Below are 26,359 nucleotides of genomic sequence, written 5' to 3' on the forward strand. Positions count from 1 at the left end.
TCAAGGACAATCTTAATTGCACTAATGATCAGATAAATGGAAATTTTAAAAGTTCTTACCACCAGCACAAACCAGCACACCCATTATGGATAGTATCCAGTACTGCTACAGATGTGACATATTTTCATACATTGGGAGGGTAAATAGGTAGAAAGCCATTTTAGAAGGCAATATGGGAATGGCTGCCCACTCTGGTATTCTTGCCTGGAGAATCCCGTGGACAGAGGAGCCTGGTGGGCTACAGTCTGTGGGGTCACCAGGAAGCAGACATGACTGGACGACCAGCACACGAACACGGTATTGTATGTAAAACATAAAGTGTAATGAACTAATCACTGCTGCAGTTCTAGGGATTGATCTTCTCAAAAAGCACAGGCACAAAAATATAGATGTACATTTACCACAGAAGTTTTAAACACTTGGAACAGCTTAAGTATCCAGCAGTAGTAAATTGATTAGTTAATTTTGGAAAATCAGTTCAGTAGGTTATTAGGCAGTAACTGAAAAGAATGAGGAGGATCTCTATACTCACAAAACTATGCCTTGTAGTTTATTGAGAATGTAATTTTCATAACTGTAATATGGCATAGTTAAAAGTACATAAACTCTTTAAATTTAACATGAACTATATTGTTTTTGTCTGCAATGCAAATAGAAACTATGCATGCACAGACTCCTTCCCTGTTGGTTGGGCTGCTCTGATGTCATTCCCTGAGGTTTTTGCATCACCAGCTTGTACACAGTTCACGTTAGTCCAATCAGACACTCTCTCCTCAGGATTCAGGCGGGAGCTGAATATGAATCATCTCTTGGCCACAACTTTTAAGATGCTTCCCGAGTTCCCACTGCTCTGCTTCCTAGAGCTAAAATGTTTCGTGTTCTTTCCAGGTTGTTCCCCCACCAGCATTTTGTTCTCATTTTAAGATAAGATTAAGTTCTTTTGCTGTCTATCAGGGAAAACTAACCAGTATAGAAATTGGTTAGCACTGAGTGGGTTTCAGGCCAAAGATTCTTAGAAAGTATGGAATTATAATTAAAGTGTGGTTATTGGGTGAAATGGAGCAAAGCAGTATAAGGCACCTAATCCCATTTTGTGCCATAAAAGTAACAGGCCTTCACAGCAACAGAAAGACAGCTCATCAGCTGAGGTCTGGATGGCTCTTTCCTTGGACGCATTAAGAGGACAGAAGGTGCCAGTCCATGGAGTATGTATGATGCCTGTTCAGAGCGGAACTGGGTAACAGAAAGCAAGAGGGTGAAAGGACTTATTTCTTAATAAACTTTTTTGCTTTAAGGCATGGAGTAGAACAGATCATTCGTGTAACATAATTGAAAGACTTCGTGTAGCTTTTATTGTTCAGTCGCTAAGTTGGGTCTGACTCTGTGACCCCATGGACTGCAACAGCCCAGGAAAAAAAAAAAAGCAGGAAGCAGGACAGGATGTGCGTGCCCCTGGGAGGGAGGTGTGAAGAGGAAGGTGCTCACACCTCGGGGAGCGCCGGCACTGATCAGGGGGAGAGCGAGGGGGCTTCAGCAGCTGGGAGGTGGGCACAGCCGAAGGCAGAACCGAGAGGCGAGGCCCGCACAGGTCAGCACTGCCACTGCACTTCCCAGCCCCAGAGCCCACCATGGCTGTGTGGGGAGAAGCCCGAGCACCGTGGGGACAGAGGGCCATTCAGGGCCCGTGAAGGGAGAAGGGGGGTGAGGCACAGCACACTTACTCTTGGCATACTCGGCGGGGGCAGTGCCACTCAAACCCCACTGTAACGCGAAGGGCTCAGCTCTGCTCCCATGGTCAGCTGTGGGCTGGTGCTCCAGAATGGCTCAGCTGACTCACGTCTTGCTCGGTGAGCCCTCAAGGCGGGAGCTGGTACTTAGAGTAGGGAGACATGGGCATAGCACCAAGCTTGCTTCTGGTTCCACTGGTCAAAGCAGGCTCCACAGCCAAGCCCGGGGTGGTGTGGGAAGGGCTGACTCGATGGTGTGGCTACAGGGAAGGATGAAACACGCCAATCACTAGTGCAGACCACCTGCATTACCAGGAATTACGGAGGGCTACAAGGTCTAGTTTAGGAGACCAGGGTTCGATTCCTGGGTTGGGAAGATCCCCTGGAGAAGAGAATGGCAAACCGCTCCAGTATTCTTGCCTGGAGAATTCCATGGACAGAGGATCCTGGCAGGCTACAGCCTATGGGGTCGCAAAGAGTCAGACACAACTGAAATGAACACACACACAAGGTCTAATCAGACAGCAAGATCTCCGCAAGATTATTCTAAGTAATTCATACAGTCTGTAATTTATAAGGGCTTCCCTGGTGGCTCAGCTGGTAAAGAATCCACCTGCCACTGCAGGAGATGCAAGAGACTCGGATTCCATTCCTCGGACAGGAAGATCCCCTGGAGAATGAAATGGCAACCCAGTCCAATGTCCTTGCTTGGAGAATCCCATGGACACGGGCCTGGAGGGCTACAGTCCATGGGGTTACAGTCAGATGCAACTGAGCACACAAGCACACACATAATTTATAAAGAAGAAAAGTAATCATCTTACCTCTATATTCTCCTTCCCACCAGTCAGCAAGCTCCTCTCCCCCGAGGCAACCACTCAGAGCAGTTGCCTTTTATCTTCCCAGAATATTCTATGCATGTATAAGCAAATTTTTATGTGGATATTTGTTTATATGCATAAATATTCTAAAAACTTATATAATGCTCCTTTCTACCCACATGGTACCGCATGGAATGGTTTTCCAGCTTGCCTTTATTCCTTGTCATCTGAGACCCTCTGTGTGCTTAGACAAGGCAGGTGGATGTTTCCATTTCACACAGATTGGGCATAAGCTATTTTTTATCTTCTTTTTCTCTAAATCGTTTTGGTTTTTTAAAATATTTATTTAGGGGTCATAAGATTTATTATAAAGAATCTCTTATGCTTATTTAAACCTCATTGTGATTTGTTTAGCTCCAGAAAAAAAAATTGCTGAAAACTATTTCTCAGTTGTGCTGCTGCTGCTGCTGCTAAGTCGCTTCAGTCGTGTCTGACTCTGTGCAACCTCATAGCCGGCAGCCCACCAGGCTCTCCTGTCCCTGGGATTCTCCAGGCAAGAACACTGGAGTGGGTTGCCATTTCCTTCTCCAATGCATGAAAGTGAAAAGTGAAAGCGAAGCTGCTCAGTCGTGTCCAACTCCCAGCGACCCCATGGACCACAGCCTACCAGGCTCCTCCGTCCATGGGATTGTCCAGGCGAGAGTACTGGAGTGGGGTGCCATTGCCCCATCCATCTCAGTTGTGACTGAAGCCTTTCTTCCAAACTTGACCTGTGTTATAGGGCAACTAGGACCTCTCTACATAAAAGAGAACGTCCACATTAAACAAAAATTGCTATGACATTTTCAATCATAGAGAAAGGTATAAAGTATTCAATATTTTTTAAAAATAACTTTGGTAACAAGAAAATATAATACCTGTCCTTTTAAAATAAGGAAATGCACCATATTTTATAATATATATTTGCTTTAAAAGTAGGTTGTGAAAAAATAAAAATAGGTTGTGAAAATCTGTGTATATGACTATTTTCCAGGTCAATTTTAAAGTAAATTACAGACATGCTCTCACTTCCTCAGCTTGCACCTCTAAGGAAAAAACAATTTGTACTCACTTCAGCAGAACATATACTAAACATAAGGAAAAATAAAGTGTCTTCTATACAACCACAATATCATTTTCACACAATGAAATGAATAATTTCTTAATATCACTGACCAGTCCATATTCAGATTTCCTTGCTTCTCCCACCAAGATAGGTTGAAAAAGTTATTTAATTTTATCAGAAACTAATGCGTCAAGCCAAAATCACTGCAGATGGTGACTACAGCCATGAAATTAAAAGATGCTTGCTCCTTGGAAGAAAAGCTATTGACCAACCTAGACAGCACATTAAAAAGCAGAGACATTACTTTGCCAACAAAGGTCTGTCTAGTCAAGGCTATGGTTTTTCCAGTAGTCACATATGGATGTGAAAGTTGGACTATAGAGAAAGCTGAGAGCCAAAGTATTGATGCTTTTGACCTGTGGTGTTGGAGAAGACTCTGGAGAGTCCCTTGGACTGCAAGGAGATCCAACCAGTCCATCCTAAAGATCAGTCCTGAATATTCCATTGGAAAGACTGATGTTGAAGCTGAAACTCCAACACTTTGGCCACCTGATGCAAAGAACTGACTCATTTGAAAAGACCCTGATGCTGGGAAAGATTGCAGGCAGGGGGAGAAGGGAACGACAGAGTATGAGATGGTTGGATGGCATCATCAATGCAATGGGCATGAGTTTGAGCAAGCTCCGGAACTTGGTGAGGGACAGGGAAGCCTGGCGTGCTGCAGTCCACGGGGTTGCAAAGAGTCAGACACGACTGAGCGACTGAACTGAACTGAACTGTGCCTTGTCTGAGCTTGTGCAGAGGAGCAAATGATCAACACATGGAGACACATCTACCTCCCTGCCCACCTGCCCTCTCAGTTCTCAGCCCTTTAGAGGAAACCAGGGAGGGCCTGGGAGGAGAGAATCTGTCTGCATTTTTTTTTTTTTTTTTGTCCCGTCATTTTCTGCACAGGCCTTGGCACACAAGAGGTCGTGAAGAAATGCCAGGTGAATGAATGAATAAGAGAAAAACCTTCCCTGCTGGTCCAGTGGTAAGGATCTGCCTTTCTAATGCAGGAGGCACGGGTTCGATCCTAGTCTGGGAAGAGCCCACAGAGCAACTAAGCCCGTGGGCCACAACTGAGCCCGTGCGCTGGAGCCCATGAGCCGCGACCACTCAGCCCACGAGCTGCGACTACTTAAGCCGAGTCCCCTAGAGGTGTGCTCCACGAAAGAAGCCCCTGCAATGAGAAGCGTGAGCATAACTGGAGAGGAGCCCCTACTCACTGCAGGTAGAAAAAGCCACACAGTGATAAAGACCCAGCACAGCCAAAACGGAAAATAAACACACAGAGAGAACAGCCCTCTGCCGGCTGGTGTCCTGCAGGGTCAGGAACTGCAGAGTCTTGCCTGTACTCAAGGCATCACCCAGGCCACAGCACAGTAGGTCCTGATGAAGGGCTTACCTGAAGGCCCAAGGGAGCCATGGGGGCGTCCGTGGGGAAGAACACTGCAGGCAGAGGTCTGCTCCAGAGCCAGTGCCAGTGTCCTGAGACGGGCATGACGGGCTTGTCGGAAGAGCCGCGGCCCAGTGTGGCTGGAGCAGGGACGGGAACAAAAGGGAGGCATGGCGCGGTGGGGGAGGGCACAGGCGAGTCCTCGTGGGGCTGGATGGCCAGGGGGAGGACTTTGCCTTTGACTTCCTGAAGTGGGTGGATTACGAACGGTCTTAATTACATTTAATGGGATCCGCCTGGCTCTTGGGTGAAGAACAGATCATCGGGGTGCCGGTGGGGACCTCCATCATCCATGAAATGAGTGTTCTGGCACGTGACAGAGCTGAAATAAGTAACCACTGCTCTATGGTTTATCCCAGATGGCTCCGTGGTAAAGAATCCGCCCGCAATGCAGGAGATGCCGGTTCCATCCCTGGGTCGGGAAGATCCCCTAGAGGAGGAAATGGCAACCCACTCCAGTATTCTTACCTGGGAAATATGGACAGAGAAGCCTGGTGGGCTACAGTCCATGGGGTTGCAAAGAGTTGGACACGACTTAGTGACTAAAACAACAACGACAAACCAGCTCTACATTTTTTTCTTTATAAATCCATTTTTTACCTGGACAAGTCTCCCCTTTCAACTCATTGCTTCTGTTCCAGGAATACTTGCTTGTGCATGCTAAGTCATATCTGACTCTTGACCACCCCAGGGACTGTAGCCCGCCAGGCGCCTCTGTCCACGGGATTCTCCAGGCAAGGATACTATATCGGGCTGCCATTTCCCTCTCCGGGGGGTCTTCCTGACCTAAGGATGACACCTGCGTCTCCTGTATTGGCAGGTGGATTCCTTACCACTGTACACTTGACCTGTTTTTCCAGGAATACTGGAAACATTTTTAACACATAAAAAATAGTGATACATACTTCCTCCCTGCATACTTCTCGTAATTATCTTTCAAGACCCAGGAATCTTTTCCCAACATCTCCAAGGATATAATTGTTGAAAAAGAGATATTTCATTTTATTTTCTGCATGGGTCAACACCTTTTACAAATAACATGTTTAATACAGCTTGTATATGCTCATTTACATTTTCAGTCACGACAGTTCATTCCAACTCTAAATGAAGCCAGTTTCATCCTGAACGTTGGTGAAAGTGAATCTATAATGAATCTCTTAGCTTGCTACATGTGCTAACGTGCTTCAGTCGTGTCCGACTCTTTGTAACCTGTAGACTCTAGCCCGCCAGGCTCCTCTGTCCATGGAATTCTCCAGGCTACAATTCTGGAGTGGGTTGACCATTTCCTTCTCCAAGGGATCTTCCCAACCCAAGAATCAAACCCGGGTCCCCTGCATTGCAGGCAGATTCTTTACCCAATGATCTACGAGGGAAGCCCTTCTTGGCTTGAGTTCATATGAAATGAGACTCTCCCATCTGCAACCAATAAAATCCTAAAGAATGGAACAGCTGAGGCATGTGTTTCTTTTACGGGCTAGTTGTGGCTTGTTGGACACAATCAGCCAGAGACAGGAATGGAGAGAGAGAGAAGCCAACACTTTATCTGCCCTAATGTCTCTAACAAACTCAAATGAGACCACTCAAAGTCCTTTTAAAACAAAATGACTCAAAGAGTCTAAATACACATACACAGGAAGCTTAAACAGCAGGATGGTAATATTGACCACTATTAGACAAGGTAAAATTTAAGGCAAGGGATTACATTAGTTAAAGACAATCATTTCCTATGGGGCAAAGGATTAAGAATCCGATTTTAACCAACATTTACTGCGTGCCTACTCTATACTTGGCCCTGTGCTGGGTGTTTTACACGCATTACTTAGTTGACAAAGACGTAACAGTGCTGTGTATATTATATGCAGCAAGTTACACGGCTGCTAAATGCACAAAGTATATATTAATAAAAACAGATTGACAAGTGTAATCAATACTAACAGATTTTTACATAGCCTTATTGGTTTTTGACATGTAGGTTTGGACAAAACTAAATAGCATGTGATTCTGAACAACGTAATTGATAAGATGAAGTTAATTAACCGACATGTAGTTTTGAATTCTACAGACAGAAAATATATATTCATCTTAAATGTCCAGGAAACATACACAGACACTGGATATGTTCTAGGCCAGGATAAAAGCTTCTTAAAAGGTTCTGAAAGCAGACATGTGATGGCCCACATTCTCCGCTCACAGTGCAGTGAATCGGGAAGAAACCTCTTTTTAAATAGACCTTGTCACTGAGTTTCAAATCACTCTTTAGAAACCCTGCAATAAAATACTTAGGCAACAACAAGATAAACAAGAACACGAATTATCCAACTTTGAGATGTGGCCAAGACTATAACCAGAAGTACATTTATATTATTAAGTGCACTATTACAGCAAATAGCTTTATAAAAAGAATATAAATAAATTAAGAGGTCAACTTAAAAATCGAGACAAGGAATAGAAACAACAAAAAAAATAAACCCAATACATGTTAAAGGAAAAAAAATTATAAACTAGAGAAATAATGGACATAAACAAATCCTAATGCTGGTTCTTTAGAAAAATAATAAACTAGACAAAACTTTGACAAATCAAAGGCAGAATGGGGACAGAATAAAGAGAAGATTTTGTTTAATTATATTGGGGCTGACCAGAAATTTCATTCAAGTTTCTCTCTACCATCTTACAGAAGAACCCAAACGAACTTTTTGGCCAAGCCAAAAAATAGTGTTCATAATTAAGCTAATCATCTGGAGGAAAATATTCAGTGGAATGAAGAATAGTCTAAGGGACAAAAGAATACTATAAATCATCAAAATTAATGGAGTTAAAAAGTATTAACGAGCTGAAAACAAGAGAAGAAATGGAAAAGCCATCTAAGAACACATGGAAACCTCCTTTCCGTAGCTCTAGAACCTGATCCCTTTCCTGAGTTGTTTCCACACGTCAAAGAATTGATACTTCTTACACTACGAGAAAGGGCTTCCCTGGTGGCTCAACGGTAAAGAATCTGCCTGCCAACACAGGAGACCCAGATTCGATCCCTGAGTTGGGAAGATCCCCTGGAGAAGGAAATGGCAACCCACTCCAGTAATCTTGCCTGGGAAATCCCATGGACAGAGGAGCCTGGTGGGCTACAGTCCACGAGGGTCACAAAGAGTCAGACACGACTGAGCACAGCCTAAACTACAGAACGTACTCGAAAGCACGGCAAAAGGTCAAACGTTACTCAAGTCCTTCTATGATGCGAGCTTAGCACAACACCGAAACGAAACAAAGATAGCACCAATCTTATGTAAGAAGATAGAGGCAAGGATCCTACATAAGATATCCAGGAACGGAATTCAGTATTGAAAAGCCAGGTGTGCCACCATCCGAAGAATGCAAAGGTGATTTGTAATTGAGAAATCGACTCCATTTCATTGCTCGTATGTTGCACACGTGTTCACCTTCTCTGAAGTCATGCTGCATCTTCCACTTGGTGACATCTTACATTTAAGTAGCATTCTGTTTCTCAGGAGTACACAAAATAACACGCACTTACAATCGAAGATGTCTTAAGTTCAATGAAATATAGTAATGCAGAAACGGCACATGAAAAGGTGAAACACAGAAGTCATCTCAATGGATGTGTAAAAGGCCTTTGATGATATTCAAGACCTATTCCGGATTTTTTAAACCAGGACTCTTCCTGAGCATGACACAAACAAGAGCCGCCTTTATAGTTAAATGTGAAACATCATGGGCATCCCAGTTAAAACCAGGAACAGAAAGATCACACACACCGCCAAGACTACGGTCATTTGCTGTGGAGCTTTCGACCACTCCACGAAGCCCTGAAACAGAAACGAAGAAGAAGCACAAATATCAGCGGGGGAGGGGGCCACCATTGTCACCTGTAAGAAAGCGGGATTACGGAACTGGGAATGAGACGTGTATCAGGGATTTCCCTGGTGGTGCTCCTGATGAAGGCAGCTGAGGTTTGACCCCTGCTCAGGGAACTGGATCCCACACGCCATGACTAAGAAGCGACCAAAAATTCACACAGGCAACTAAAGATCCCACACGCCTCAACTTAGACCCAGTGCAGCCAAATAAATACACAAAAATTTAGAAAAGAAAAAGAAATAGCCTGTCCGCTGTAGAGCTGTTTTAATTAAAAACTCTGCACACACCTGGATGGGAGGGGCACTGGGGGGAGAATGGATGCGTGTCCATGTACGGTTGAGTCCCTCTGCTGTTCACCTGAAACCACCACAATGCTGTTGACCAGCTATACTTTAGTACAAAATAAAAAGCTTAAAGCTTGAGAAAAAAAAAACTAAACAGAAATAAAATAAAATCATAGGTGTGGTGTCTCTTCCTCTCTCAGATATTGAAGAATAAACCTTCTAGGACTGCACTGGTGTCAGTGGCTAAGATTCTGAGCTCCCAGTGCTGGGGGCCCCGGTTCAATCCCTGCTCAAGGAACTAGATCGCACATGCCGCAACTAAGACCTGGCATGACTAAATAAATAAATATTTTTAAGCAAGGATAGCCCTCCTGGCCCACAGAATTGCTTCCTTCTTCCCCTGAGCCATCCCACTGGGAGCGGCTCTTATTTCTACACTACCAAGGTTGGTTGTCCAGCTTGCCTTCTCCCACCTTGCGTCGTCGACAAAGCCTTTTTCTGGCTTGAGCCAGTCCAGGCTGGATTTCTGACATCTGATTGGCAGATGGGACCCTGACATGTTGCCAAGAGTGATTATACGCTTTCTTTCTAATACATAAAATAAATATGTAAATAAAAGAACCACTGTTACTATTTCACATATTGATGTCTTATGCCCCCACAAAGAAAACATTAGGTCTTCCAATGAAAGGAACGTGCTCAATCATTCTTTTTGGTTTTACTCAGAGTACTTGGATTAAAACGCAGTAAGTAATTAGTGGATGGAGGGAGGGATGGACGAGTAGGCAAAGGGGTCGATGAAAAAAGGCACATCCTTCCAACAGTCAACAAGTAGTGGATGGATGAATGGGTGAGTAGATAGATGTGTGGATAGAAGGATGGGTGAGTCGGTGTGTTGAATGGATGGAGTGATTGCATATGGATGATGAGGATGAGTGGGCACAGAGATAACTGCATATATGGACTGATGGGACGTGTGTGTGAATGAGCAGGATGGGTGGATGAATCAGAGGACAAATGAATGGAGTGTTCAATGGGTAGATGGATGAATGGATTGGTAGAAGGGTGAGTGGATGGGAGAGTTGATGGATGGGTACAGAAGTGGATGGATGACCTCAGATGGATGCATGGGTGGATGATGAATGGATGGATGGATGAATGGGTGATGGATGGATGGATGATGGACAAATGGGTGATGAATGGGTGGATAATGGATGGATGGATGTACAGGGGATGGATGGATGGATGGATGTACAGGGGATGGATGGATGGATGATGATGGCTAGATGGATAATGGATGGATGGCTGGAGGGATGAATGGATGTTGGATGGCTGAATAATGGATGGCTGGATGAACGGGTGATGGATGGATAGATGATGATAGCTGGATGGATAATGGATGGCTGGATGAATGGGTGATGGATGGATGGATGATGGATAAATGGGTGATGAATGGGTGGATAATGGATGGATGGATGAACGGGGGATGGATGGATGGATGGATGATGATGGCTAGATGGATAATGGATGGATGGCTGGAGGGACGAATGGATGATGGATGGCTGGATGAACAGGTGATGGATGGATAGATGATGATGGCTCGATGGATAATGGATGGCTGGATGGATGAATGGGTGATGGATGGGTGGATAATGGATGGCTGGATGAACGGGTGATGGCTGGATGGATGATGATGGCTGGATGGATAATGGATGGCTGGATGGATGAATGGGTGATGGATGGGTGGATGATGATGATGGCTGGATGGATAATGGATGGATGGATGGATGAATGGGTGATGGATGGGTGGATAATGGATGGCTGGATGAACGGGTGATGGCTGGATGGATGATGATGGCTGGATGGATAATGGATGGCTGGATGGATGAATGGGTGATGGATGGGTGGATGATGATGATGGCTGGATGGATAATGGATGGATGGATGGATGAATGGGTGATGGATGGGTGGATAATGGATGGCTGGATGAACGGGTGATGGCTGGATGGATGATGATGGCTGGATGGATAATGGATGGCTGGATGGATGAATGGGTGATGGATGGGTGGATGATGGACGGATGGATGAATGGGTGATGGATGGATGGGTGGAATGGGTATATGGATGAGTAGGCAGATGAAAGCTTGGGTGAATAAATGAGAGGACAGAGGAATGAATGGTTAAGTCATGAAGCATTTATGAGTGAAGGGTTGGAGGGTATACATGGATGGAGTTACACCCACCACCTGATACCCTCCACTCCACATCTGATGACTATGGAACACGTCCTGTTTCCCACCAGAGACCTCGTGGGGCTCACATCCCCAGACAGACTTTCGTGGGGCCTGGAAATTCCAGGCTGAGGAAGGGAGTGTGACAGTCCACTAAGAACTGCAGAGAGGGGTCTCATCAAAAGAGGAAGGAATCCCCAGCTCACCTGGGAGTCCTCGGACTCATCGTCTTCCTCCACCGAGCTCCACTCCTGGGGAACCAGAGTCTTGGGAGAAGGTAGATCTGGGCGAGGGCAGGAATGGAGGAGAAAGGAGTCATGAGTGAGCGAGCAGGCCAGCTGGATGGGTGCTGCTTTCTTCCCACCCACCGCACCTGTCCTGCTGATGTCCCAGCACACACAAAGACACACACAGACACCCACAGTCACACAGACACACACTGTCCTGCTGATGTCCTAACACACACAAAGACACACACAGACACACAGACACAGACACAGTCACACAGACACACACAGTCACACAGACACCCACAGTTACACAGACACACACAGTCACACACAGACACCCACAGACACACAGACACACACTGTCCTGCTGATATCCTAACACACACAAAGACACACACAGACACAGTCACACAGACACACACTGTCCTGCTGATGTCCCAGCACACACAAAGACACACACAGACACCCACAGTCACACAGACACACACTGTCCTGCTGATGTCCTAACACACACAAAGACACACACAGACACACAGACACAGACACAGTCACACAGACACCCACAGTCACACAGACACCCACAGTTACACAGACACACACAGTCACACACAGACACCCACAGACACACAGACACACACTGTCCTGCTGATATCCTAACACACACAAAGACACACACAGTCACACAGACACAGACACAGTCACACAGACACACAGACACATACCACATACACACAGACACACACACAGACACACACACACACACATACACAGTGCATGTACGTGGTTCAGATGGGGTGGAGAGAAGAAGAGACCTGAGCTCTGATCCCATTTCTGCCACTAACTACCCAGGAGACTTAAACAGAGTCACCTGATACGACTCACCACCTGAGCCTCTATTCTACTGCCTGGTAAATGGGTACAACAGTTCCTTTTCTACAGCCCTCTGGCAAAAACTGAGTGGGGGAGCAGAAGAAAAAGCCACAGAGTTAAGCCAGGAGGATGGAGGCTTCCCCAGCTTCCAGCCACCAGTGAAGGAATCTCCCCATATTCGAATCTCAGCATTCTTGTCAACGCTAAACTGGAGAGAACCAGGGGTGGAACCAAAGATGGGTATTTCCCACTCTTTTGCACCCAGGTCCTGCCAGGAACCCCAAACCTCCTCCTCGCTGCTGGAAGTGATGTTTGTTCCCCACACCTTGGTCGAGGGCCTGCTTATCTCCCAGGGAAGAAGGAAGAACCCTTTCCTGGTAGAAGGTTCAGCCGTCATTCTGCTATGGGGGTGCTGTACGGGTTGTCCCCATCTCAGCAAATGACACCACTCTCTGCACACCCAAGAGCTACTAGGTTGCCAGGAGAGGCTGAAAAAGTGCCTGTGACCTGGGGTCTTCCATATCTTGTTTGTCGTAAGAACCCTTCAACCCCCGATGAGAAATAGCCTGAACAAGCCTGCTGGAGACACATAGCCGTAAGTCAGAACCATCCAACCATCCAGACACCCCAGTAAGGCCATCTCACATGAACCAGCTGCCTCTCGATCCACTGCGGCTGCACAGTGGGAGCAAACACAGGCAAGGGCAGCAGGACTATCCCCTGAGGCCGCATGCGTTGCCAACCCGCAGAATCGTCGACAGATAATGACCGGCTTTAAGCCACTCGGTTTTGGGCTGACTTGTTACACAGCAGAAAGCCGACTGACACAAGGTTTCATTTAGAAATGTGCCGAATGGAGCAGCAGGATGAAGTCCCCTTTCCCCAGGCTCTGCCATGGCCTCTGCCACCCCCACCTCCCACGGGACCCCGGCCCTCACCTTTCTCATCGCTGCCGCAGCCGGAGGCCCCAACCTCCACAGCCACCCAGTCCTTGGCGAAGGCGGCACGCTTCTCCCAGGCCTTGTTCTCCCGAGGCAGCAGGGTCTTTGCCCTCTCAGGCTCCAGCAGCCCCCGGACCTGCTCAGGTCTGAGACTCTGCATCTCTTCAGAACGTGGAACTTGAAAGACAGGCTACTTGTCCTCCCCCAGTTCCAGGGTCCTGCTGAGCTCCCCAGGGAACAGGAGTTGGGACCTGAGGACTGAGAGACATTCAGTCACTCAACAAATATTCACAGAGTGCCAGCCCTGTGCCAGGACAACTCCTGGGCGCCAGAGAAACAGGATGAGAAGATCAGATATTCACAGAGTGCCAGCCCTGTGCCAGGACAACTCCTGGGCGCCAGAGAAACAGGATGAGAAGATCAGATATTCACAGAGTGCCAGCCCTGTGCCAGGACAACTCCTGGGCACCAGAGAAACAGGCTGAGAAGATTAGATAGCATCAGCAGCTAGTGGACATGAATCTCAGCAAACTCCGGAAGATAGTGAAGGACAGGGGAGGCTGGTGGGCTGCAGTCCATGGGGTCGCAAAGAGTCAGACACGACTGAGCGACCAAACAGCAACCACAGAGACACAGCGCTGAGCGGAACAGAGTTCCCCTCTTGGGACTCGCTCTCTAGTGGCGGGAAGTGGGGCAGACAGACAATATGTCAAATGATGACAAATGCTCTAGAGACGAATAAAACAAGAAGGGAAATAAGGAGTTTAGAGAGGATGGCCAGAGGGTGGTTCAGGCAAGTGTGCACACAAACACTCCACACACACACTCCACAACCAAAGCACAGACCCAGAAGCTTTTAGGAAAAGAGAGTACCCCACCCCCTGTAACCCCTCTGGCTGCAAAAAGAAGGACCCCAGTCTTCCCTCGAGCCCCCTGCAGCATTGACTTTCTCCTCTGTGATCATTAAGAAGGAGGAGGAGTATCTGACAGACAAGGATTAAAAAAATCTAATTTAGAGACTTCCGTGGTGGTCCAGTGGCTAAGATTCCAAGGACCCAACACAGGGGACCTGGGTTCCATCCCTGGTCAGGGAACTGACCCACACGCCACAACTAAAGATCCCGCATGCCGCAAACCCTGAGTGCTGTAACTAAGGCCCGGCATAGCCAAAAATAAATAAATAAATACTTTAAAATGATATGTTCTTTCACACTCTCATTTTATATCTTGTCAACTTGACAAGTGACAGCCTCCTGAATTTCAAGTTGGCAAGATATAAAATGAGAGTGTGAAAGACTATTTCATTTTAAACCAGATTTTTTTTCTTGTCTCCTCCATCCCCCGCCCCCTCACCTGCATTCTCTCGACTTCCCATGCCTTCTCACCCTTCAGCTAAAACACAGGTTAATTACAGCTCATATTAAAGCCAAAATACAATGTCAGCCAGGACCTACTGAACAGCACAGGGGACTCAACTCAGTGCTCTGCAACAACCTCAGTGGGAAAAGAGTAGCTGCAAGTGCAAGTGTGACGACTCACTTCCCTGAAGACCTGAAAGGAACGCGATACTGCGAACCAGCCGCACCCCATTGTGAAATAAAAATTAAATGGCCCAAGGCAATAAACGCTACTCCCTACTGGGGCTGTCTCACTACTTTTCCGCCAAGGCCAGTTTTTGCTTTTGCTGTCTTGGGAAACGTTGTCTGTGCTCACAGCCTCCTCTCCGCACCCCCTCCACACTCCCCAGCCCACAACACAGTTGCAAACGGGCAGCCCCAGGGTCTAACCTAGCCCCACCACCCGTGCGGTTGGCTTACACGATGTCTTCCTTTCAAGGGTTTGAAATAATTATTGGCATTTTAAAATGCGGACGATGTCAACTGAAAATACAGATTTCCAGTGTTTCCTCAAGAAATCAAAAGATGGGGGCCACTGGGCCCGCGTCTTCACGGGTAAACAGTGGCTGGGAGGAAGGGGCGGCTTGTCCACACAGAGCCCTGCAGTGCGCCTTTGCCGCAACTCCACTCCATTTCCTTTCGCTGCGCACGCCTCCGTTGAGACCTCTTCATGTTTTCCTTACAACAGAGAATTTCTTGGACCTGTATTTCATTTTCACTTTCAGAAGAGTCAAAGTAAAAGACAGAAGGAGGAAGGGGGCTCTCGATTTATTTTTTTACACTCAGCCTGTTTGTATTATCTGCTGAACTGCATGCGGGATCTTAGTTCCTCCATCAGGGGTCGCACCTGTGCCCTCTGTATTGAGAACAGTCTTAACCACTGAACCACCAGGAAGGCCCTGTACTCTTTTTCTAAATGCTTATCCAGGAGTATACTCAGTGGGTTACATTATGCAAGGTGGTTAATACATGCAACGTCCTAGAACAAGAACATAAAACCGGCTTTAGCCTCTCGAGGTAAATGATCACCCATCAAGTAGTTAACCGTGTGTTTTAGCTGAGGGGTAAGAAGGCGTGGGAAGTGGAGAGAATGCAGGTGAGGGGGCGGGGGATGGAGGAGACAAGAGTCCCCCGACCCAAGTCAGAAGATGCAGAACCCGATTCACGGAGGAGGGAGGAGGGGCACAGGACAGAGAGAAATGTGCGGGTGTGACAGGGGTGTGTGTGTGTGAGTTCACACCTAAGAGCCTCAACTATTATCTTATCATAGTAACGGGTCATCCTCTGAGAAGGACGGACCATGACGCTATTGCAACCAAACTGGCTCTGCCATTGGCTGTAGTCGGTGTATAAGACAATAGTGTCATCTTTATTGCTGTAATGTGTTAAGCATTATATACTAGGTAGTATCTAGTTTGTTTCAGGTGGAAAGTATTGGGTTTCCATTTTGAAGGTGTTTGGACTAAACAATAAACTATGGGTGTCTGAAAGAAGGAGGAGGAGGACGAAGACGCAGTAACCACCACCTCCACCACAGTAAAGTAACACTGCAACCGCCGCTTCCCGGCGCACGCCGGGGTCAGGCACTGCGGAGAACTCCGCGTCTTCCTAATCCTCGCCGCCGGCCACTCTCCGCGGCAGCTACTGTCACAAGTCTGTTGTGTTACAGACTGGGAAGGCCCTTGAACAAAGGCACGCAGCTAACGGGAGCCAGGCAGGGACCCTAAACCCGACCGACTCCAGCGCGCGTGCTCCTCGCCGGTGCAGGTGGTACACACGTGCCCAGGCAGACACACGCCACACACATGCTCGAGGGCGCACGCGCGGGCACACAGGTGCGACGCGGTTAACACGCGGGTCCCGCGAGCTCAGACACCTGACCCCCGCCAGACCGGAGCACCCGCGCACGCAGCTGACGCGCCAGGCAGGCAGGGCGGTTCCCGGTTCCTCGCACAGAGGCTAAAAACCTCGTGCGACCCGCAGGAGGCGGGCAGACAGGGCGGGACGGAGAAACCGGGCGAACTGCAGCCCCAGCCCAGCCCATTGCCACTCGAGGGACGGGGACACTCCTCCCACCCGAGACCCACACCCCCCTGGGGCGCCTTTTCTTCCTCCCCCAGTGCGCATTCCCACGTGCACGCATCCACGCTCACACGCGCGCGTCCCCGGCCCGCCGTCCGAGCCCCCAGCCCCTTTTCCCTGCCCCGCTCCTGCCCGCGGGGTCCCTCGGAGGACTCACCCTCCCCAAACACACCCTGTCCAGGGCCGCAGAACTGGCGCCGCAGGGACCGCGGCTGCGCAGACGCGGAGGCTGCGGGAGGGAGATGGGGAAGTTGGAGAGCAAGCGGCCTTCTCCCCTCCGGCCCCCACCTCCCGGGGAGCCAGCGCCTGCAGGGACAGGGGAGGAGAGCAGAGGGGCGACGGTGACCACGTGTCAGCAGTGTGGCTGTGGGGCTGCGCATGCGGTGAGCCGGGGCCAGAGTGGAACGAGCCTTCCAGCCCCGGCCGGATGGGCACGTCCCTGGCTGCGGACGCCCACGGAGACCAGCAACTTCCCAGGCCTCTTGGTGGTTCCTAGTCTACAACCAGCACCCGGGGTAGGGGGAGGCGGGAGGAGACGGGGCAGGGGTGTGACGGTGCGGGGACCCTGAGGCCAGACCGCCTCCCGTCAGAGCCTGCTTTGCCACTAGCTTGTCCTCGGGGTGTCACTTGTCACTTTTGTGCCTCAGTTTCCCATTCTGTTAAGTGGGAAGAATTTCGCTTACCACCTGCCAGCACTGCTCTGAAGGTAAAAAGTAAAGAATGTATATACTCCACTTAACAGCTATTAGCTGTGGTTGCTAAGTTGCTCCGTCATGTCTGACTCCTTGCGACCCCATGGACTGTGGCCCACCAGGCTTCTCTGTCCATGGGGTTTCCCAGGGAGGAATACTGGAGTGAGTTACCGTTTCTTTCATCAGGGGATCTTCCCAACTCAGGGATCGAACCCTAGTCTCCTGCATTGGCAAGCGGATTCTTTACCACTGAGCCACCAGGGAAGCCCCTATTAGCTGTTAGCTGCTATTATTATCAATAATACAATACAATGAACTCTGCCAAATTGCTCTCCTGGAGGCTATATCAAAACTTAAAATTTTCGACAAAGTCATAGTTGGGGAAGGGTGGAAATAGTCTTCCTTTACAGTCTTATTTTCTTTTTTTAAAAATTGTTTGCTTATTTGGCTGCACCAGGTCTGAGTTGTGGCGTACAAACTCTTGGAATAGCCCCTGCTTGCCACAACGAGAGAAAACCCGTGCAGGAGTGAAGACCCAGCACAGCCAAACCAATTAAAAACAAAGCCAAAAAAAACTTAGGCCAGCACATATGACCACCGTTCTGGCAGAAGTCGAGTGCTGTTGGCATCTCTTCAGGGCTCCATGACTAGCTGAAAATTCATTCATTCCTTCATTCGACAAATAATTATAAACAGCTGCTATGTGCTACATGCTTGTTTTGGGTGACCAGGCCAGTCAAGATATATGGCTTAATAAAGTTTACAGGCTAGTAATGATGTTAGACAAAAGGCAATAAAAAAATACAAAATATAGTTCGTGCTAATTCTATTAAGTATGCGATGTAATCAATGTGATAGTAATGGTGAGGTCATTTTAGATGGGAGTTGCTTTTTTGGCCACACTTCAAGGCACGGGGATCTTAGCTTTCTGACCAGGGATCAAACCTGCGCCCCCTGCAGTGGATGTGTGGAATCGTAACCACTGGATCACTAGAGAAGCCCCCGAGGTGATCTTTTTTAAGCAGAGGCGGCATTTTGAGCTTAATCCTGAAAGGTGGAAAGGAGCCAGTTATGCAAGAATTTGTGGCAGGGAGGATAGCATGCACAAAGGTCCAGAGGGACAACAGGGAGGCCAGTGGGACCAGAGTGGTCAGGCAAGGAAGAGAGTGATGGGGGATAATGTCAGAGAGGCATCCAGGGTTTTGAAAGCCACAGTAACATCTTTGAATGTTATTGTAGGTGTGCTGAGAATCCATGGAAGGGTGTGATATAATATAATTTAAAATGTCAAAGATCACTAAAACTATTATACAAGAAATGATATAGAAGGGGCTATAGGTTTGGTGACTTCCCAAGGTGGCGCAGTGGTAAAGAACCCAGCTGCCAGTAAGAGACGTGGGTTCCATCCCTGGGTAGGGAAGATCCCCTGGAGGAGGAAATGACAACCCACTCCAGTATTCTTGCCTGGAGAATTCCATAGACAGAGGAGCCTGGCAGGCTACAGTCCATGGGGGCACGAAGAGTTGGACAAGACTGAGCACTCACTGGTAAACCAGGTGAGAAACGATGGAGTGAGGTGGTGACAGTGTATGTGGAAAACAGTGGACAGATTCAATGAATAGTTTAGAGTTAAAGCTGAGAGTCCTTGAGCATGGGTGGGATGAGAGAAGAGGAAGGACTTTTGAGCTTTGAACCTGGCCAGTTGAGTGCCCTGTGGTGCACTAAGTAGGCTCATGTTTTTGTGTGTGTGTGGAGAAAATCCAAAATTCCGTTTGGTGCATGTTAAGTGTTCAATGCCTGAGTTTCTGAGATCAGCACCAGGAGAGACTGGATTACTCAGATATCAGCATTCAAGGACCCTGCGGGTGAGGGTTGGGCGCGGGCTCAAAACTCTGCTCAAAAAGGATCCAGCAGGGTTAGGGTGGTGCTGATTCAGTCGCTAAGTCATCTCTGATTCTAGAACCCCATAGACTGCAGCCCACCAGGCTCTTCTGTCCATGGAATTCTCCGGGCAAGAACACTGGAGTAGGTTGCCATTTCCTTCTCCAGGGGATCTTCCCGACCCAGGGATCGAACCCTGGTCTCTTGCAATGCAGGAGGATTCTTTACGGCTAAACCACCAGGAAGTTCTGCATCGCAGAGGCCAATGGGGAAAGTAGGTTTCCTGCTCTGTCCGTGGTGCTGAAAACTTTCAGGTGGATCTGTCCGTGGTGCTGAACCCGCTGCGCTGTCCGTACTACTGAACCTCTAGGCAAACGAGCTGGAGATTTTCTCCTCCTCCTCCCTCCCTCCCTCCTTCTCTGTCACTTTTCAAAGTACCCATCCTCGTGACCCTGCTGGTGCCTGGAAACAAAGCTCTCTGGGCTCTGGGGAGTGTGGGATGAATGCAAAAGAGCGAAAAACAAACGAAGAAACTGCAGAGTCATTTTGGTTCTTAGGACGGCAGGACCTGTCTACTACTTACTGGAATTACTAACACAAAGTTTCCAAGGCATCTGTGAGAGAGAAATGTACAAATGTATAAAAAGGAAAACAAGGGAAAGATGTGCCAGGACTCAGGTTGTTGGTTATGTTGGATTGGGGGCAGCAGGGATATGAGATGGGGAATACTCGATGAGTATATGTGTGTGTGCGTGTGTGTGTGTGTGCACGAGCATGCGCGTGCACTCAGTTGCTAAGTCGTGTCTGATTCTTTGTGATACCATGGACCGTAGCCCGTTAAGCTCCTCTGTTCATGGGATTTCCCAGGCAAGAATACTGGAGTAGGTTACCATTTCCTTCTCCAGGGGATCTTCCAGACCCAGGAATCGAAACCATATCTTCTGCACTGCAGGTGGATTCTTTACTACTGAGCCATCAGGAAAGTCCCTATATATGTAACTTACTGATGAGGCTTCGTTTTGATCTTGTGAGGTGGGAACTGCAAGAAGGATATTATTGTAATTTATATAAATACATCAGGGCTATATTTTATGCTACCTTGAATTATAAACATTTGAAATCAGGACCTTTTTAGTGGCACTTTTTGAAATGACAAGAAGCCTTTTGCAATTAAAAAAAAACTCAAAAATCCATACTTGCAAATGATTGTGTAAACTGTGTTATTCTTGTATCATTTTAGTTGGTGAATAAATGTGCCAACCATCTTTCTTTAGGATTAGACTCAAATTATGTGGGATCTGAATTGGGTAAAATTAAAAAAAATTTTTTTGCCCATGCCACAGGGCATGTGGGATCTTAGTTCCCTGACCATGCCCCCTGCATTGGAAGCATGGAGTCGTAACCACTGGACCATTAGGGAAGACCCGAAAACCTACTAATTTTGTTAAAACGATTAACAAAGTCAAAAAGTTCATGACAGATCATCAAATCTCTCTCTCTTCTTTTTTGACTGTGATATCTTAGTTCCCCAACCAGGGACTGAATCTTTGCCAACTGCAGTGGAAGCATGGAATCTTAACCACTGGACCACCACCGAAGTCCCAAGACCCTCAAATCTCAGCATGGCAAAACTCAGAGATAAAGTTGGTTTTGCTTGAATTCCAGGTTTACAGGAAGCGTTTTCTTATTTGGGGATCAGGGGCAAGGGTGCAAACTAACTTTTCTTGCTGACTATGGCATACCGTGGCAGGGTCTGGGCAGGGCTAGTTTCTCCAGAGGTCTCTCTCCTTGGCTTGCAGATGGCGGTCCTCTTGTGGCCTCTTCACGTGACTGTCGCTCTGCCTACGTGTGGCCTCATGTTTCTCTTTCAGAAGGACACAAGTCCTTGTTTTAGCACCCAGCCATATGACCTCATAGAGTCCTATTTATCTTTAATGCAGTCACGTTCTGAAGTCACTGGGTGTTAAGGTCTCAGCATTCGAATTTCAGGGGAACATGTGCAATCTACAACATCCCCAAACGGCTAGAAACTGAGCCTTTTATAACTGTGGCTGCTCTCTCCCTGGTACTGGCGAGCATGAGCACTCGCTTTGCATTTTGGGGTGCAGGGGAGACAGCGACCCCTCCTCCCCCCATCCCCACTTCACTTTCCTTCCTTCCTCCTGCTGAGTCGGTCCTGCCAGAGATCGCATTTCCCACTTGCAACCAGGAGGGGGCGTGAACCCCTCCAGTGGGAGGTGCTGAGACTGCTGTATCCAGGAAAGCCTGAGCCTAGGCCAGCTGCCCTTCACTCAGCCACTGCCTGTATGCCGACCCCCAGGGCGTCTACAGAAGCCGGGGGCTGGAGGTGAGTGGGGGGGGGGACTGACTACACGATCTGCCTGGACAGGCCATCAAATGCAGCTCGAGGGATGGTCATCTCCACTTTGTCCTGGACGTGCCCCTGAACAACATCTCCCAGCCGCCACGTAGGTCTGAGGGGAGCCAGCTGTGAACCACGAGGCACGTAAGGGGACACACTGGGCCGCTTCTCCTCCAGGTGCTGAGATGTGGATCAGACTCACCTCCTCCAGGCTGGAATGCTTGTGGGCTGGCAGCCGGCTCTGACCAGACCTGCGTCCCCAAGGATGGAGGTCCCAAATGACCACAAGAAGTGGGACTGCATGGGTGTTTTGGTCTGAAACAGAGGTGAGGGAGCAGAAGAGAGACAGAGTGCGAGGGGAGGGGCTCTGCTGTCTGCAGCTCTGTGTTGCTGGGACCTGCTGCTTAGCTGCGCCTGACTGCTCTATTATCGACTCTGGAGATACCCACTCATTGAGTTGCTCAGTTATGTCCTATTCCTCTGCGACCCCACAGACTGTAGCCCGCCAGGCTCCTCTGTCCATGGGGTTCTCCAGGCAAGAATACTGGAGTGGGTTGCCTTTACTTCCTCCAGGGAATCTTCCCGACCCAGGGATCGAACCTGTGTCTCCTAAATTGGCAGGAGGGTTCTTTACCGCTGAGCCAGGTGGGAAGCCCAGAGACACCCATTACCCGCATTTTAAAGTACAGTGAACCATGGCACAGAGGGCTACAAGGAGCCTGCTGAGTCACGGCTGGTGCTCACCCACCTGTGTCCACCAAGGGCTCACACTTGCCCTGGGGGTCAGGTCACTCTCCTGGCCACACACCACCCCCCAGCCCTGAGCAGGAAACCTGGTCATGTGACATCTGGTCTTGCTGATGGAGACCAAAGTCAGAGCAAAGACATGTGACTTGGAGCCTCTTGGGCTCCACCCCCTTCCCGGGGTCAAGAGAGCCCAGAGGACAGACAGGACTGAGGGCCCTCCCGGTGATCGCAGCAGTGAGAGGGCTTCACAAAGAAAATATCAGAACAGACATTTGTTGTGCAGCAGAACCCCATGGTCATGATAAAAGTCAGAGGGGCCATCCGACTTTAAATGTTAGCCTCCAGCAGCATGATGACCTTGGGGCTGGCTTCCGCAAGTCACCCGCTTCTCCCTGACTGGGACCTGGGTGAACCGACCCCGGTGGTTTCAGGCTGATCTGGGCAGTCACTCCTACTCATTCCCCTTCCCCAGCTACTATTTCAGGGATGAGGGCGAGACCCAGATCTAAACCAAGCAGCACATGGCATTCCTCTCCTCAGAATAATCAGTTCCTGGTGAGTACAACTGGAAGAAACTTAAGTGTTGTTGTTGTTTTGCCAATGACTGGAAGAGACCTGTCTCCAACTGGATGTTTCTGAGGAAATGTGTCAAGAGGAGCTGTTGGAAACCACATGAAGCCATGAGGGAAGCCAGTCTGAGGACGAGGCCAGTGGGTGAAGGGAGTCAGAGCCATGGCTCTGATGCATGGTGCCTGGATCAAGCCCACCCTGATGCCCACACCCTGCCAGACATTCAAAAACTATTCATGTTTATACATGGCTGAGCGGCTGCTCTTTTGACCTGCAACACGAAGTGCACTTACTGATATGTAAAAAGTGAAAGTGAAAGTTCCTCAGTCGTGTCCAACTCTTTGTGACCCCATGGACATACAGTCCATGGAATTCTCTAAGCTAGAATACCGGAGTGGGTACTTTCCCCTCTCCAGGGGATCTTTCCAACCCAGGGATCGAACCCAGGTCTCCCACATTGCAGGCGGATTCTTTAAAAGCTGAGCCACAAGGGAAGCCCAAGAATACTGGAGTGGGTAGCCTATCCCTTCTCCAGCAGATCTAAGTGGTTGCTTATAATGAATTATTTATTCTTCATGAACACTGGCGTCAGGAAGTGTGTGACATTCAGACACACCAGAACATTTGTGACCAGTAGCACTGAACATTAAAATAACAAAGTGGTGGAAAAGGCCATGGTATTCCCTGGAGGGCTAGTGGTTAGGGCTCTGGGTTTTCACTGCCCTAACCTGGGTTCGGTCTTTGCTTGGGGAACTGAGATCCTGCAAGCCTGAAGCAAAACCAACCAAACAAACAAATAAACAACCCCAAACCAACCAACCAAACAAAAAAGGCCCCAGAAAGAGGAGACTCGGGGAACTCTATGTGTACACAAAGCTTCAGGTCAAGCTGAGGACATTCCTTCAAGTTTAACTGCAAAAACAACTATGAAAAGAGACTCCAGCGCGCAAGCTTATTGACTCCAGTAAGCATTTAACCCTGAATATTAGGCTGCTGCTACTCGCTCCCCCACCTTCTCCCACCAGCACTGAAACCGACTTTGACTGAACACACGGTCCCCGTTTCTTTCTCGTCTGATGACTGTTTAAAATGACGTTGAACTTCCTTCGTGAAAAGTTTTATTAAAAAAAATTGAACAGACCACCATGAGAAACTTTGGCATATGAAGCAGTTACTGTTATTGCTACCTCGAAAAAAAAATCCCCCCCCCCCCGCCCCATGAATAACTTGCCAACTTCTACCGCTTATTAGCCTGGGGTGGGGTCCGGTCTTCCAGAACGGTTTAGCGAGACTGCAGCGGGGCTGGGATGTGGAAGGATGAAGAGTCCCCCTCTAGATCTTAGGGAGCTCACAGTGGCCACCTTGTTAGGACTAGACCGCGGGTGTGTGTGCCAAGAGGAGAAATGTCCCCACGCTCTTATCCAGACACCTCCTCCACGCCCTTCCCCACCGTACTATCGGAACGGAGACCGGAGGCTGGAAACGCTCCAGCCCGGCGCTTATTTACTGAGAGCTTGGATCGGAACTCTGGCGCCCTGGGTTCCTGGTGCTCCCCTAGGTTTCCAGCCACATTCAACTTCGCAGCGTTCGCAGTACACTGGGCACGGAGGAGCTTGCCTTCTGGTCCGTGGGTGAGGACGCCGGGCCAAGAAGGAGCGCGCGTAAACCTGAAGCCGGTCCTGGATCCCCGCATTCCAAGACTGTGTGGAGCTGCGCCACCCTGGGCCCCCAAGTCATAGCGCCCCCTCTTACAGCCGAAGTAAGGACCCGCCCACCTGGTGGAGGTTCAAGCTAAGGACCCCACCCACCTGGCGGAGACTCCGAGGTTAGGTCCACGCCCACCTGGTGGAGGCTCCGCGCAGAGGACCCCGCCCATCTGGGGGGAGACTCCGAGCCTAGGACCCCGTTCACCTGGTGCAGACTGGGGGGCGGCCAGCCTCCCTAGACGTGGACCCTCAGGTGCCGCGTGAGGTTGGTGTTCCGACTGAAGGTCTTCCCGCACTCGCCGCACGCGTAGGGCTTCTCCCCGGTGTGGATCCTCTGGTGCACGGTGAGCGAGGAGTTCTTGATGAAGGCCTTGCCGCACTGCGCGCATCGGTAGGGCTTCTCGCCCGTGTGGATGCGCTGGTGCTCGATGAGGTAGGCGCTCTGGCCGAAAGCCTTCCCGCACTCGCCGCAGGCGTAGGGCTTCTCTCCGGTGTGGCCCACCTGGTGCACCACCAGCGACGAGCGGCCCGTGAAGTGCTTCTTGCAGACGGGGCAGGCGTAGGGCTTCTCGCCGGTGTGCAGGCGCTGGTGCTGCGTCAGGGCCGAGTTCTTGCTGAAGGCCTTGCCGCAGCGGCCGCACTCGAAGGGCTTCACGCCGATGTGCAGCCGCTGGTGCTGGATCAGGTAGGAGCTCTGGCTGAAGGCCTTGCCGCACTCGCCGCACGCGTACGGCTTCTCGCCCGTGTGGTTGCGCCGGTGCAGCGTCAGCGACGAGCTCTTGTTGAAGGCGCGGCCGCAGTCCCCGCAGGCGTAGGGCTTCTCGCCCGTGTGCGTGCGCCGGTGCTCCGTCAGGTGCATGCGCTGGCTGAAAGGCGCGGCCCGCACTCCCCGCACGCGTACGGCTTCTCGCCGGTGTGCGTGCGCCGGTGCACCACCAAGTGCATGCTCTGGCTGAAGGCCTTGCCGCAGTCCCCGCACGCGAACGGCTTCTCGCCCGTGTGGACCCGCTCGTGCTGGGCGAGGGACGAGGTCTTCCGGAAGGCCTTGCCGCAGTCACCGCACGCGTAGGGCTTCTCGCCGGTGTGCGTGCGCTGGTGCACCGTCAGGTTCATGCGCTGGCTGAAGGCCTTGCCGCAGTCCCCGCAGGCGTACGGCTTCTCGCCCGTGTGCACACGCCGGTGGATGGTCAGCGACGAGCGCTCCAGGAACTGCTTCCCGCACGCGTCGCACCGGAAGGGCTTCTCGCCGGTGTGGATGCGCCGGTGCTTCGTCAGCGACGAGCTGCGGCCGAAAGCCTTGCCGCACTCGCTGCAGCCGTAGGCGCTCTTCTCCGCGTCC

At 49.5% G+C, this 26,359-nt stretch overlaps 1 protein-coding gene across 3 annotated transcripts; it reads right to left on the reverse strand.

The window, feature by feature from the left end:
* Window positions 1–1,329: 1,329 nt before the first annotated feature.
* Window positions 1,330–25,314, reverse strand: SMIM17 (small integral membrane protein 17). Of its 3 annotated transcripts, none has more exons than XM_015458498.3 (4): window positions 25,226–25,314; window positions 13,581–13,841; window positions 11,749–11,825; window positions 1,330–1,987 (listed from the first exon to the last, which is right to left on the reverse strand). In XM_015458498.3, the coding sequence occupies exons 2-4, from the start codon at window positions 13,741–13,743 to the stop codon at window positions 1,856–1,858; spliced, it is 372 nt and encodes a 123-aa protein (XP_015313984.1). In that variant the 5' UTR covers window positions 13,744–13,841; window positions 25,226–25,314; the 3' UTR covers window positions 1,330–1,855. The 3 variants fall into 3 exon arrangements, with proteins under 3 accessions (XP_015313984.1, XP_015313982.1, XP_003587395.1); XM_015458496.3 differs by having other exon boundaries at window positions 1,330–5,231; XM_003587347.6 differs by having other exon boundaries at window positions 1,330–8,975.
* Between the last annotated feature and the right edge of the window lie 1,045 nt (window positions 25,315–26,359).

This window comes from Bos taurus, chromosome 18 (genome assembly GCF_002263795.3).
Source record: "Bos taurus isolate L1 Dominette 01449 registration number 42190680 breed Hereford chromosome 18, ARS-UCD2.0, whole genome shotgun sequence".
Classification (NCBI taxonomy): domain Eukaryota; kingdom Metazoa; phylum Chordata; class Mammalia; order Artiodactyla; family Bovidae; genus Bos; species Bos taurus.